This window comes from Camelus ferus, chromosome 5 (assembly GCF_009834535.1).
Source record: "Camelus ferus isolate YT-003-E chromosome 5, BCGSAC_Cfer_1.0, whole genome shotgun sequence".
In the NCBI taxonomy this organism is placed as follows: Eukaryota; Metazoa; Chordata; class Mammalia; order Artiodactyla; family Camelidae; genus Camelus; species Camelus ferus.
In genome coordinates this window covers 44233880-44246771 of record NC_045700.1, presented here as the reverse complement: position 1 = coordinate 44246771, position 12892 = coordinate 44233880, and the positions used below count along the sequence as shown (strand labels likewise).

Genomic DNA, 12892 nt, shown 5'->3' with positions numbered 1-12892 from the left:
GGAGATGCAATTAGCAAAATACAGACAAAAGACTCAGATTCTTCAATAAATAAAACACAGGGGGGCAGAGCAGAGGGAGGGAACGCATAGATTTAAAAGAGAAATAACAATGAAATCCAATGTGTGGAACTTATTTGGAATCTTAAGTCAAACAAACCAACAAATCATTTGCAAGAAGCAACTACTTTTTCAGATGAGAAATCTGAAAAATGATTGGATATTTAAGGACATTAAGGTAAACTGTCTATTTTTAAATAGGTTAATATTATAGTGGCTATGTATATTGAGAGAATCTTTATCTTGTAAAGATACATACTAAAGACTATATGGATAATAATACAATGTCTGGGATTTGCTTCAGAATAACCTAGGGTGAGAGGGAAGATGGAATAATAGGTGAGGGTACACATAAAACAAGATTGGCCATGAGTTGATAATTGGTGGGTACATGGGGGTTCATTAAACTCTGCTCTTTACTTTTATAGTATGTTTGAGGTATTCTACAATAAATGACTTGTTTTTAAAGCCTTACTTTGTAAGGAAGCAAAAATATCAAGGTATTTCCTTTCTTAAAGTAAATCGAAAATAATGAGCACCTTCTAATCTTTTTTTTTTTTTTTTTTTTGAAGGGAGGTAATTAGGTTTATTTATTTACTTATTTTTTTAATGGAGGTTCTGGGGATTGAACCCAGGACCTTGTGCATGCTAAGCATGCACTCTACCACTGAGCTATACCCTCCCTCCTCCTTTTAATCTCCTTTCATGGGCCCTGCTTATGGGATCCTGGAAACAGAAGATAGATAGTCTATAGTCATCAGTACCAGATGTTCCAGAGAATCCTGGAGTCTCTGTCCTATAAAGCATGATTGAACAGAATTGTTACGCTCAGTGACAGGGAGGTGGGAAAAAACAACATGCTTTGAACCTGAGTAGTAACTGATCCTTCCTAAAAAAGATGATGACTGTATGTTTTAAATCTTGGATGTTCAAAAAGAAGGAAGAACTTTAGCCAAAGAAATACAAGCATTAAGTTTTGTATGGAACTTCCAAGAGGGCTTCTTAAAAGAGAGGGTGAAGTTCTTCCCTTAACTCTCTACCTTGCTGCCTTAAACAAGATGATGATGGCTGTTAACTCCAGCAACTACCTTGGAACGCGAAGATGAGAACCACACCATAAGGAAAACGGTGCTGTTAGGTAGAAGGACCTGACCTACCTACCCTCAGATTTCTTTCTACATGAAACAAAAATAAACTTCTGTCTTACCTAAGCTACTGTGTTATTTGGGATTTCTCCTCTGTTACATGCAGCCAAACCTGCCCCTAAGTTATAGAAGAACTGAGCATGAATACCTAAAAAACAGATAAATCAGAAGTCTTCTTTAAGTTTATTCTTTAGAGGCCAGTGATGTAATGGGTATTTAAAATGGGTAAGATAGAAGAACAGGAAAAGAGGTCAAAGAAAAAATTTCTCTTTAATATATTAATTCAAGCTTCTGATGAGACAACTGGTGTTTAAAAAAAAAAGGTCTTTTAATCTGATAACAGTACTAAACATTAAAAAGCTTAAAATAAGTTTCTGCATCACCTTCAGATAAAATCATCGGAAGTATTTAGTACATACAAAGAATATTTCCTTCACTTTCTTTTCCTCTTCTAATAACCAATAACTAAATAGGTATATAAATACATATTCTTACAAAACCCAGCTTACAATAAAAACAGATACAATAAAGATCACCAATTGGTAACTTTTTCATTAACAAGGGGTAGAAAAGGAAAATTTACATTAACAACTCTACCTCCCCTAATCTACAACTTCCTCCCCAAAAAAGTCGTCTGAGGGAAACTAAAGTAACTTAATATAATTAAGCTCTGAATTTCCCAGCAATTACATAAAGATTTCTCTATTCAGTTAACTGTAAAGTTAAAATAAAGGTCTCTGTTCAGTTCTCAAGGTGACAGACTAAAAAAAATTAATAAAGAATGGCAATTCTTTTTTCTGGCCCTAAATTCTAAAAGGAATTCAATACTAAAATGACAATCACCAACACAATATACAACATATTTGAAACTGTTTTATCAAAACAATACAGATAATCCAATATTGATTTACTATAAAGTTTTAATAAATAATATAAATCACAGATTTTTAAAAGCAATTCTAACTGAAGCAAAGTTAACGACTGCTAAATACTTAGCTCTCTGGTTTCCCAAGGGCAAAGGCCATCTTTTATTCATCTTTGTATCTCCAGTATCTGGCAAAGAAGCATAGCAACCTGGCACATAGTAGGTATTCATTAAATATTTCAACTGAGCCAGGCAACTACCTTTACAACTAAGTAATAAATACACATTTGTTGATTATATTTTCCATAAAATAACATTTTTTAAATGATATTACTTTAAGGCATAGTATTATACCTAACAGTATTATAAATTTTCATAATAAATGTTTTCCTGAATCTATTCTATTCATTTAATCATTATTAAATGAAGCGGATCAATTTTGACTCTTTCATACTTTAGTAAATAATTTTAGGATATGTTTCTACTGAATTCAATTACCAGGTTCAATTAATTCAATGTATTACATCCCCCTTAAGCATTAACTTCATCTTCTGTTGAAACCTAGTGCCAGTAGTTGTCATCTGATGATGAGGAAGATGCACCAGCTACAGCTCTCAGGTACAGATGCAACAGGTCCTTTACTGTTAACTGAAGTATTTTTCTCTTTAGATAAATAGTGATTAGAGAAATAAAACTAGTACTTCTATATATCAAGTTTCCCTCACTTTTAGCTTCTTAGGTTTATGTGATAATTGTGCTTTTAAGTAAAATGTATATTTAAATTAAATATTTAACTATTTTGAAGATATTATAAAACAAAGTAATATTTTTTATATTTCAAAATGTAATACTATTAGTATAATTAGAAGAGCACAGTCAGGGTAAACGAGCATAACTCCAAAGCAACTGTCTCCCTAAACTAAAGAAAACTAACCAAAGTAACACATACAAAAAACTAAATAATTTGTAACTAATTCTTTAAAGAAATGAATTTCAATAAAGTCATTTGGCAGGTCTATATTTTAAAGTCTGCAAAATAAATGATGAAATTCATATACATAGCCAACTCCTCAAAAAGTAACATTCAAAATTACCCAAGTTTGGCAGTTCCTCAAGAGGTTAAACATAGAAATACCATGGCCCAGCAGTTCTACTTTTAGCTATGTACCCAAAAGAATAGAAAATAGGTGTTCAAACAGAAACTTGTACACAGATTTTCATAGCAGCATTATGCATAATAGTTAAAAGGTAGAAAGAATCCAAATGTCCATCAACTAATGAACAGATAAACAAAATGTGGTATGGCCATACAATGGAATATTAGCCATAAAGAGGAATGAAGTTTGACACACAGTACAACGTGGATGAAACCTGAAAGTGTTACGCTAAGTGGGGAGAGTTCCGGTCAAGATGGTAGAGTGGTAGGACCAGGAGCTCACCTCTACTCAAGACTCCAATGAAACCACAACTGAATGCTAAACAACCATTGAAAAAAGATTAGAACGTAGCAAAAGAGATCTTCTGCAACTGGAAACATAAAGAGGGAACCACAGACAGATGGTAGGAGAGGCATGCTCACAATATATCTGGGCCCCATACCCTCCGGGAAACATAAAGAGGGAACCACAGCAGGACAGTAGGAGGGGCGTGCTCATGATCTATTTGGGCCCCATACCCCCTGGGTGGGTGACCCACAAGCTGAAGATCTGTTAAGTCGCAGAGGCCCTCCCACAGGAGTGAGAGCTCTAAGCCCCACGTCAGGCTCCCCAGCCCAGGTTCCGGCATTGGAAAGAGAAGGAGACCCCAGGACATCTGGTTTGAAGGCCATGGAGAGCTTGGCTCTGGGAGCCTCACGGGACTGGGAGAAGCAGAGACTCCACTCACTTGAGAAGCTTACACAGAAACTCACGTGCACCAGGTCCAAGGACAGAGGCAGTGACTTCACAGGAACCTGGGCCAGACTTGCCAGCTGGATTTCGAGGGTCTCCTGGGGACACGGGGGATGGCTGGGATGCACTCAAGGGACATAAAAGCTGGTGGCGGACATTCCAGGAGCGTTAATCTACATGAGATTTCCTGGAGGCTTGTATCTTGATTGGATCATTAGCACCAAGACCTAGCCCCACCCAACAGCCTGTAGGGAAGCCTCAGGCTAAACAACATACAGGGTGGGAACACAGCCCCACCCATCATCAGACTTTCTAAGCCACAAAGGCCTCTAGACACAGCCCTACCCACCAGACAGCGAGGACCAAGCTTCACCCAGCAGTGGGCAGGCACCTGCTACTCCTGCCAGGAAGCCTGCATAAGCCTCTAGTCCAGCCTCATACACCAGAGGCAGACACCAGAAATAAGAAAACAATAATCCCAAAGCTGTGGAAGGAATCCACAAACACATAGAAAGACAGATGATATGAGGCGGCAAAGGAATATCTCCCAGGCCAAGGCACAAGATAAAATCCCAGAAGAAGAACTAAGTGATGAGGAGATAGGTAATTTATCTGAGAAAGAGTTTAAAGTAATGATGGCCAAGATGTTCAGAGAACTCAAGAGGAGTACAGATGCACAGAGTGAAGTTTTTAGCAAAGAGTTGGAAAATATAAAGAATACCCAAACAGAGTTGAAGAACAAAATCACTGAAATGAACAACACACTAGAAGGAACCAAGAATAGACTAAATGAGGCAGAATGGATCAGTGAGCTAGAAGACAGATTAGTGGAAATCACTACTTCAGAACAGAAAAAAGAATAAAGAATAAAAAGGAATGAGAATAGTTTAAGAGAACTCTGGGACAACATGAAGCACTCTAATATTCACATTATAGGGGTCCCAGAAAGAGAAGAGAGAGAGAAAGGACCTGAGGAAATTTTTGGAGAGATAATAACCAAAAACTTCCCCAACTTGGGAGAGGAAAACAGTCACCCAAGTCCTGGAAGTGCAGAGAGTTCCACACAGGATCAACCCAAAGAGGAACACATCAAGGCACATAGTCATCAAATTGACAACAATTAAGGATAAGGAGAAAAATATTAAAATTAGCAAGAGAAAAGGAATGAATAACATACAAGAGAACTCCCATAAGGTTATCAGCTGATTTTTCAGCAGAAACTCTACAGGCCAGAAAGGAGTGGCACGATACATTTAAAGGGGGAAACTTGCAACCAAGAATACTCTATCTAGCAAGGCTCTCATTTAGACTTGATGGAGAAATCAAAAGCTTCACAGATAAACAAAAGCTAAAAGATTTCAGCACCACCAAACCAGCTTTACAACAAATGTTAAAGGACCTTCTCTAGTCATCAAACCATAAGAAAAGAGAACAAAAAGAAGAAAGAAAAAAAAAGAGAGACCTACAAAAGATTGCTTTGGCTGTTCGGGGTCTTTTGTGGTTCCTTATAAATTCTGGAATTGTTTGTCCTAGTTCTGTGAGGAATGTCAAGAGTATTTTGACGGGGGTTGCATTGGATCTGTGGATTGCTTTGGGTAGGCCATTCTGATGGTGTTGATTCTGCTGATTCAAGAGCACAAGAAATCTTTCCTTTCTTTGTGTCATTTTGGGGTTTAAGTATAGTAACCTCCTTGGTTAAGTTTTTATTCAGGTAGTTTGTTGTTTTTTGATGAACTGATTCTCTGCCAGTTATAAAATTCTGGTTTTGAAGCTAAAAAAAAAAAAGTAAATGAAGGGCCACAAATGGCAAAATATCCTTCTTTTTTATGGGTGAGTTGTTTTCCATTACATATGTATATGCTGCATCTCCACTATTTATTCAAGTATTGATGTGCACTTAGGATGCTTCCATATCCTGGCAATTATAAATAATGTTGCTGTTAATAGCACGGTGTATATATCTTTTTCAATTAATTCTTATTTTGTGTTTGGCTTTATTCCTTTGATAACTATGTAAGTTTAAAAAGCTAAAGCTCCAAAAGTTCTTAGAAACAATCAATGGTACATATACATAAATTTAAAAATACATGTGCAGTTAAAAAAAATCTATCAAGCCATGAAAGACGTAGAAGAAACTTAAAAGACATACTACTAAATGAAGGAAGCCAGTCTGAAAAGGCTACAAACTGTAAGATCCCAACCAAATGACATTTTGGAAAAGGCATAGCTACAGAAACAATAAAAAGATCGTGGTTTCCAGGGGCTTGGGGAGAGGGACGGAGGAAGGAATGAATAGATGGAGCACAAGGGATTTTTAGGGCAATGAAATTATCCTGTATGATACTATAGTGGTGGCTACATGTCATTATGCATTTGTCAAAGCCCATAGAACGTACATCATCATGAGTGAACCCTAATGTAAACTCTGCACTTTGGATGGTAATAAGGTGCCCATGTTGTTTCATCAATTGTACCAAGTATGCCACACCGATGAGGGATGTTGAGCGTAGGGGAGTATATGTGTGGGTGGGGAGGGCTATCTGCGAACTCTCTGTATTTTCTGCTCAATTCTGTTCTGAACCTGAAAGTGCTCTAAAAGAATAAATTCTATCTAAAAAAGAAAGAAAGAAAGAAAAAGAAAGTGTTATGCTAAGTGGAAGAAGCCAGACATAAAAGGTGTATAATTTCATTAATATGAACTATCCCGTATAGGCAAATCTACAGAGACAGATAACAGATTAATAGTTTCCAGGGGTTGGAGGAAGAAGGAAATGGGGAGTGACTGTTTAATGGGTACAAAAGTTTCTTTTTGGGCTGATGAAAATATTCTGAAACTAGATAATAGCTCTGGTTGTGCAACACAGTGAATGCAGTGAGTTGTATTCTTTAAAAATGTTAAAACAGTGAATTTCATGTTATGTGAATTTTATAATTAAAAACATTAATCTAAAATTCATAGTGCTAGTATAAGTACTATGCTTATTTACTAATGACACTATTTAACACTTTACAGAGTATCATAATTTGCATGAAATATCAATGTGCCTATATTAAAGTAAAAGATCACTTTGTACCTTTAGGTAAAAGGTTTTATCAAAAGATCAAGTTGAAGTACACAAAAAGGGTATCTTCCCCAGTAACAAGGCCTTTATACACCTACAGATGTTCTCTCTAGTCTAACTAAATAGCACAAAAACAAAACAAAACAAAACAAAGCTAATTTTCCACCAGAGAATGGTTAATTATTTGACAGAATATTTTAAATGTCTTCAAATGAAAACTACAGATTACGGAGCAATAATTAAAGTGTTTTTAATATAATATTAATGCTGTTAATATCATACGAGTAAATTAAAAATAATGGGACTTCACATTTTGAATAACTGATACTATTATATCAAAATAAGTATGCATGTAGATAAGGTAGAGGCATTAATTGATAACAGTTTGCTCTATTTTTCACATTTTTGTATTATTTTAATTAAAAAAAAAGATTTTCAGAGAGATTTCTCTATGTCTTTACCTTATTATTGACAAAAAGCTAAAAAAAAAAATCCACAAGGGGAGAAAAACTCTTTATTTCACTGTCATTTTCTTAAGATATACATGATTACTACTGATTAATAGAAAAAAAATGCTATTTACTTCAGAACATTTCCATCAGACTGAATGCTATATTTATGCCCAAAATTTTTACAAGATTCATTATATACATAATATAATCAAGAATCTGAATTAAAAGATGTACCTTTGCGCAAGGGTTGTGGCATCATTAGGATCTGGATGAGCAAAAGGGATGTAACATCATGATAAAGAATTGGAACCTCAGGCTGTTGCTCCTCATTTCCCAGTCTAAAAGAAAAATACATAATCATTTTAGACAGTGTTGTGTATCTCTTCTTTTTAATTCATTTTATATTTCACATATATGTCTATGTACAGAAATAAAACTTTTACAAGCAACTGAGAAACCTCAAAAGAAAAAGTGAGGGGCCATATTTTTTGCCTAAAAATATAATCTTGTCCTTGACTCTGCCTAATATGAAAAAATTACATGGAAAATTTATTAAGTCTTACAAAAGTAAACAATTGGGATACATTAACCTGATTATGAGTCTTTCTGATCTCTTTGATTACAGAAATCAAATGAAGCATTAATGAGAACTTAAGAGAATTAGTTTCACTACAAATGGGGTGGCACCTAGTTAGGACATTTGCTATCACAAACTTCATACTAAAGAATAAATGTTCACGTTACAAAAGAACAATTCACAAACATGTTACATTGAAAAGGCATGGTTAATATCTCTTGTTAAAAGTTGTTCCAACGTTATGACTATCAAAAAATTCAAATAAAATCTTTAACATTTTCAAAGTTTCAAAAAAAGATAATAACCAAAGAAGAACTTAAAATACACTATAAAAGACAAAACAGTAAACCTAAGGAATGTGTAGTACTATAAAACACACAGAATATATTATAAAGCATATCTTTTTATTCTAAAAGAATTTTTAAAATTCCTTCAGAAGCTTAAATTTTTTGATCATAGGTTTAATTTTTAATGTAAGAAAATAAAATTAAATTTTAAGTTTCCAGAATTGTCTAACCTCTAAAGTTACACCTCAGACTAGAGTTGGCATAAACCAAAATTGCTCAAATCTTTTGTTAGGCTCCATCATTCAACAAATATATACTGATTATTTTCTGTATGTCAGGCACTGGACACACTGGTGGGTAAACCAATCCCTGCTGCTGTGAAGCTTATGTAACTGCCAGAGGAAGACAGCACTTCAAATGTCTCCACTTTCTACAAGTATCTCTTCAATATACTTGTCTTCCTCTCCAAAGGTAGCCTTCCATTAATGCTACAAATCCTAGTATTTCTTGTCTTTTAAGCCTCTCTAGCATCTCTTCTTTACAAGCCCAAAGTTCTAAAAAATTAAAAAATCTAGGGGGCACTACTTCCTCACCTATTCTTCAAATTCCCACAGAAATGGTTTTCCATTGGTCAACAATACTCTAATTACAATATCACTTACTTACTGAACTTGGGTTTTTTTGTGGGGGGAGGGAGGAAATTATATTTCTTTATTTATTCTTGGAGGAGGTACTGAGGATTGAACCTAGGACCTTGTGCATGCTAAGCATGCATTCTACCACTTGAGCTACACCCTACCCTTCCCTGGACATTTTTCAATCTTTATTTTACCATCCCTCAACTTTGGATATAGGGGAACACTCTTGTCTGGAAAATTCTTTTGGCTTTTGTAAAACACTTTCCCAGGCTCCCTTCTACCTCTGTGATTATCCACTTTAATCTTCTTGCCAGGTTCTTTTTCCTCTGACCAACCAAGAAATAGTGCTGTTTGTTCCCCAAGGCTCCAATTCTCACTCTCCCTTCATACTACTGACTCTTTTCGAAAAACCTTCTAACCCATGACTTCAGTCGTCAGCTATACATTGATGAATCCCAAGTCTGTATCTCCAGCCATGACTCCCTTGACTTCTCTATCTGAATATCCACTACCTCCACCTGTGTATCTATCAGGCAGCTCAACCTCAACATTCCTGAAACTGAACTCATAATCATTCCACTCTACTCTACACAATCACATCCTAGTCATAATCAATATGCTCTCCCTTCTATAGTCATAGTCTTGATGTGGTTTACTGATTATATTCTCTAGCAATTAGCACAATGCCTGAAGCATAATACATACAATAAAAGTATAATCAACAAATAAGAACTTGGGAACAACCAAACTCATCTTATCTTACCCCATATTTAATTGGCAGTAAGTCCTAATGATTCTGTCTTCACTCCCTCTTAGTCATCCCTATGACTACTGCCTTCTATTTGATCTCCCCTCATTTGATGTCCCTCCAATACATCCTCTATATGGTTGTGCCCCAAAAAGATGCTTACACAGAAACTGAATCTAGTTCACCAGTATTTCCCCAATGCTTGGATTAAAATAGTTAATAGAAACTAGCTTAATAAACAAATAAATAAATGAATGGAAAAATGGATGAATGGATGGATAAATGAACAAACAGGAGGCAAAAGAGACAAAAACTAAATAGCCAACATACCAGATCATAAAGAGACAGATCAAATGAAGCCGAGGGAAGAAATATCTTAGTAAATTACAAACTTATTGAGATTAGGCACCATAGGTCACTACACATTTTTGTATTTCTGTGGTTTTATGACAGTTTCCTTTAATGAAATGAACTAAATGACTCAAAAGGAAATATGCAAAAAGGGTGAAACCAGACCCAAACAAAAGGGGAAAAGAGTAAGAAGAAAGTAACATTGAAAAATCCTTGCTGACCTATGGATAAAAAACACAGTGATAAAAACAAAAACATGTCCATTAAAAACTGTTTAAAGTAAAAATGATTTTGGATTATCAAACTGTTGCATTAAATCTAACAGATGATTAAAAGACTCAGGATTAGAAGGAACTTTATGGATCCATTTAAACTAGCCCAATCCTACCCCTATGCAAAGACCTACTTTACCTGCACAAAAATCAAAGAGGCTTAAGAACTTCTTGCATCATAACCAAAAACCTACAAATTTTAGGTATAGAAAAGAACATTCCCAAATGAGTAAACTATAGTTTCTTAAAATAGGGATGTTATAAGCAACTGAAAAGCTTAAAGAGCTAACAGAATTCAGATTCTCATTTATTTTATTATGTTATATGTCAACAATTTTATTTGGTAATAGAAGCAATCTTTGTCAAAATTAGAGGTGGATTACTTTTTGCTATTACTTATTTGCTTATTATTATTATTATTGCAGACCTTCAGATATTATTTAAAATCAGTCTAAAGCTACATAAGAATGGAAAACTCCAAGGTTAAGAAGATTATACCCTCTATTGTGATTATTCAAAACTTGTTAAAAATTTAGCAACTTTAATATTAAATACAAGTAAATATTAAGAATGTATAGTTAACAAATGTTTCAAAACTACAAGGATTAAAAAAAAAAGAATTAGAATTGAAAGAACGTGAAATGTTCCCAGTTGAGGAAACTCTCTACTACAAAGGTAACTATCTTTCCCAGATTAATTTATGAGTTTAAAACAATTCTGATCAAAATTACAAGTAAAGTGAATGGTTTAGAAAATGGTTCTAAAGATTGTCTGGAAGAATAAATAGGTGAGAACAGTAAAGAAAAATTGGGACGTGGAAAGGAAAAAAGAGAGAAACATAATCTAACCAAAGATACACTCCTCAGTATGTAAACCAGCATGGTTTTGTTGCAGAAATAGGTTTGTAGCTCAATAGGAAAAAAGGAAAAGTCTCTAATCAGGACTATAATATACAGAAACTATCTATATACTAGTGTGTAATAAATGGGACACAAAATTGCTGAAAAATTAGCTAGATATTTGAAAATGAATTTAAATCTCCACCTATTATTATTGATACAAACCAATTCCACCTAGATTATATATTTTTAAAAATCATTCTATAAGAAAACTACAGAGTATATATAGGTAGATATTGCAAATCCTAAGATGGGAAACACATTGTAATACTGATTCTAAAGGTAAACATCAAATCTTGGATGAGATAGGCAGGCATTCCAAGTATGAAAGTAATAAAAAAAAAATAAGAAGTATGGGTCTGATTGGTTTGGCTAAATGAAAATTTAAAACTGTATATCAAGAATGTAATTTTAAAATTAAAAGGAAGCATATTCTGGAAAAAAGTTTCAACATCTATGACAAAGTAAAGTATATTTTAAGCTATAAAAATCATTAAGATAATTTTTTAAAAATAAGATGCCAACAGAAAAGATGTCCTGACTATATAATTCACAAAGACTATACAAAGACAGCTGATAAATATGAAATATTCATATGAAGTTAACTTCACCAGAAATTAAATAAATTTCTATTACTTTGGGATCCCATTTTTATCTATCAAATTAGCCCCAAAAAAGTTTCTTAAGTGATAATACTCAAGATTGACAGAAATGGTCATATTTCTATAGTACCAGTAAAAGTTTATACAGGTACAATCTTTTTGAAAAGCAATGTTGTACTATGTAACACTGAGTGCCTTACACTTGGTAAATACTTATCAAATAAATGACTGAAAATCTAAAATATGTATATGCTTTCATATTACCTTACATTTCTGGGATTATATCTGACATGTCAAGATATACACATCATCTGATATTACTGTGGAAATGAAGAAACAATTTCAATGATTAACAACAGGAATGAATAAAATAAATTAGGTATATGGTTTAAAGAGTCTTTTATAATGTCATGTGTCATTTAAAAAGCATATTCTGAAACTGATATAATATGATTCAAATAGCTTTTTAAAAATCCATAGTAAATATACAGAAAAACAGAGACTGGAAAGAAATATATCAAAATGTTAACAGTATTAAGAGGAATTTCTGGAAAATAAAATTAATTTTTCCCCTCATATTTGCTCTCATTTTTATGATTTATCAGTTCATTAATATAGCATGTGGGTTATGAAATTTTATATTATTTCATTCTTTCTCAACATTTTTGTACATTCTAAACATTGTACAGTAAATACAATTTTATAATCAGGAAAAATTTACAAAAACAGTAACCCAGAGCTTGTTAGCTACTAAGATAAAAACAATCATCTGAGGACACAGAAATGGATCTCTCCTGGTACACGTAAGCACATATTCTGAATGAATGAATGAATGTATACATCCCACTGTAGAAAAGATAACCACAGATTTTGAATGTGGAGTTTAATATCATCATTGTGATAACTATTCATTAAATGCTTAATATTTTAAAATACATAATTATTTCTGTTAAAGTTTTTAAAAGGTAATCTTTAAAATTCAGATTATAAAAACTATGTACACTACTATAACTCTATGGATAAGAAGAAGAAATGGATGGGTTAGACT

General features: G+C 33.7%; 1 protein-coding gene across 1 annotated transcript in view; it reads right to left on the bottom strand.

The window, feature by feature from the left end:
• Window positions 1-12892, bottom strand: part of UBR3 (ubiquitin protein ligase E3 component n-recognin 3) — a 185355-nt gene that overhangs the window by 23343 nt on the left and 149120 nt on the right. The window contains 1 exon segment of the mRNA XM_032479658.1: window positions 7705-7808. Within this exon segment, the coding sequence (XP_032335549.1) occupies window positions 7705-7808 (104 nt within the window).